Source organism: Callorhinus ursinus, unplaced genomic scaffold (genome assembly GCF_003265705.2).
Source record: "Callorhinus ursinus isolate GAN/ISIS: 27379988/994484 unplaced genomic scaffold, GSC_fseal_2.0 scaffold7, whole genome shotgun sequence".
NCBI classification, from domain to species: domain Eukaryota; kingdom Metazoa; phylum Chordata; class Mammalia; order Carnivora; family Otariidae; genus Callorhinus; species Callorhinus ursinus.
Window position 1 is genome coordinate 5399992 of NW_027397069.1, and position 2022 is coordinate 5402013.

Here is a 2022-nt window from a genome sequence, read left to right on the forward strand (position 1 = left end):
TTTAATACCCATCACCAGGCTAACCCATCCCCCCACCCCCCTCCCCTCTAGAACCCTCAGTTTGTTTTTCAGAGTCCATCATCTCTCATGGTTGGTCTCCCCCTCCGATTTCCCCCCCTTCATTCTTCCCCTCCTGCTACCTTCTTCTTTTTTTTCTTAACATATATTGCATTATTTGTTTCAGAGGTACAGATCTGTGATTCAACAGTCTTGCACAATTCACAGCACTCGCCATAGCACATACCCTCCCCAATGTCTATCACCCAGCCACCCCACCCCCCCACCACTCCAGCAACCCTCAGTTTGTTTCCTAAGATTAAGAATTCCTCATATCAGTGAGGTCATATGATACATGTCTTTCTCTGATTGACTTATTTCACTCAGCATAACACCCTCCAGTTGCATCCACGTCCTTGCAAATGGCAAGATCTCATTCCTTTTGATGGCTGCATAATATTCCATTGTGTATATATACCACCTCTTCTTTATCCATTCATCTGTCGATGGACATCTTGGCTCTTTCCACAGTTTGGCTATTGTGGACATTAACACAGACCCCGAGAAGGGTCTGAAATGCCTGATTGGTGAGGAGTGTTGCTGAGATTACTAAAACCAATGCCATTATTACTTCATTCACAAAATTTGTAAATCTTGATCTTTAATTATTTCATTAATATGATTTTCTGATTATTCTGACTCGATGAATTCTAAAAAAATATGCACAGCTATATATTTTAGAGATACAACCTGAAATAAACTAGCATTATATCAAACAATTGAAAGCAGTGATTGGAGACGATTAAACAAATTGGTAGTTTTTCTAAACAAATGGTCTATAGACTTATTAATGTTTTAATCGCTTTCCATTTTGTGTTGTGAAAAATATTTCCACATGATTTCATCATTTGTTGGAAACGTAGGTTTTTATATAGTTGGTCTTTCTGAAATTTTCAGATATTGGAAAAAAATTATTCCACATGGTTCTGCATTTCCTGAAATGCCAATTATTTTTAAATTTCCTTTAAAAATAAAAAAAAAAGGTGCTAATATTGGCCTAAAGTGAATAGATTGTGCTTAGGTTCCTTTTCTAGCTGTAACTTAATTAAAGATCCATAACCAGAAAATACATTTTAAAAATGTGTCCTTGTGACTTTACTTCCATCCCTTGGGCTATAATATTTTCTGATAGGGGATTGTTCTTTGTTTAGGAGTTCTGATTTCCCTCTTAGAGGAAGGTTCATTCAGTTTTCGCTCTCCTTCTACGTATGTGCCCGTGTGTATGATGTCTAAATCACTTCTCAAGGGTTTCTTAGTGGGTTGAATATCTCCCTACAAGGCAAGATGCCAGCCGTCCCCTGATGGAGCTTTTCAGGGAATGCAGCCGAGAGATGTCCCCTGGGCCTGAGGATGGTGTTCAAGATTCCAAGCTTTCCCTCAACCTGGTCAGCGAGAAGCTGCAGAAGACATCAGATGCAGCTTCTTGTCCTGGTCACTTACAGTGCATGGAGGTAACCATCAATATTTGGACATCCTGCCTCAGCCACATAGCGACATAATTTAATTTTAAGGGGGAATGTGAACATGTTTAGAAGACTATGATAAGTGTCACCCATGCACTCATTAATTCGCAATTTCATACCCAAAAGGTGAAACTAGTCCGCATCCTCAGAAACTGTGTCCGGGAAGCCCAGCTCACTCACACTCGCTCACACGCGCACGCACACGGGCCCTGCGCGCCTCTATACAGTGTCCTTGTATGTGCCCCGCGTGTGCCCGGCTCCAGTGCCCACGGCCGTGGCCGTGCTCAGGCCGAGACCACGAGAGGAGCCGGTCGAGGAGAACCCAGCTGTTGCTGTGAGGCTGACTGCCGGTGGCAGCCAGAGAAAGAACCTGCTAGCACCGACCCTCCCGCTCCCCACCAAGCGCAGCCTCCGCTGCCCTTTCCTCCCTCCCGCCCGCCGCGTCCTCGCAGCCCCTGCGGCAAAGACAACTCTGATTTAAAAAAAAAAAAAAAAAAAAAAA

The 2022-nt window shown here is 43.3% G+C and overlaps 1 protein-coding gene across 3 annotated transcripts in view; it reads left to right on the top strand.

Annotated features, from left to right (window-relative positions):
- The first annotated feature begins 1421 nt into the window (after positions 1–1421).
- NALCN (sodium leak channel, non-selective) overlaps positions 1422–2022 on the top strand; it is a 308717-nt gene continuing 308116 nt past the window's right edge. For all 3 annotated transcript variants that reach the window (XM_025874689.2, XM_025874690.2, XM_073894331.1), the window contains exon 1: positions 1422–1508. In XM_025874689.2, coding sequence (XP_025730474.2) covers positions 1503–1508 — 6 coding nt within the window. In that variant the 5' untranslated portion in view covers positions 1422–1502. The remainder of the gene's footprint in view (positions 1509–2022) is intronic.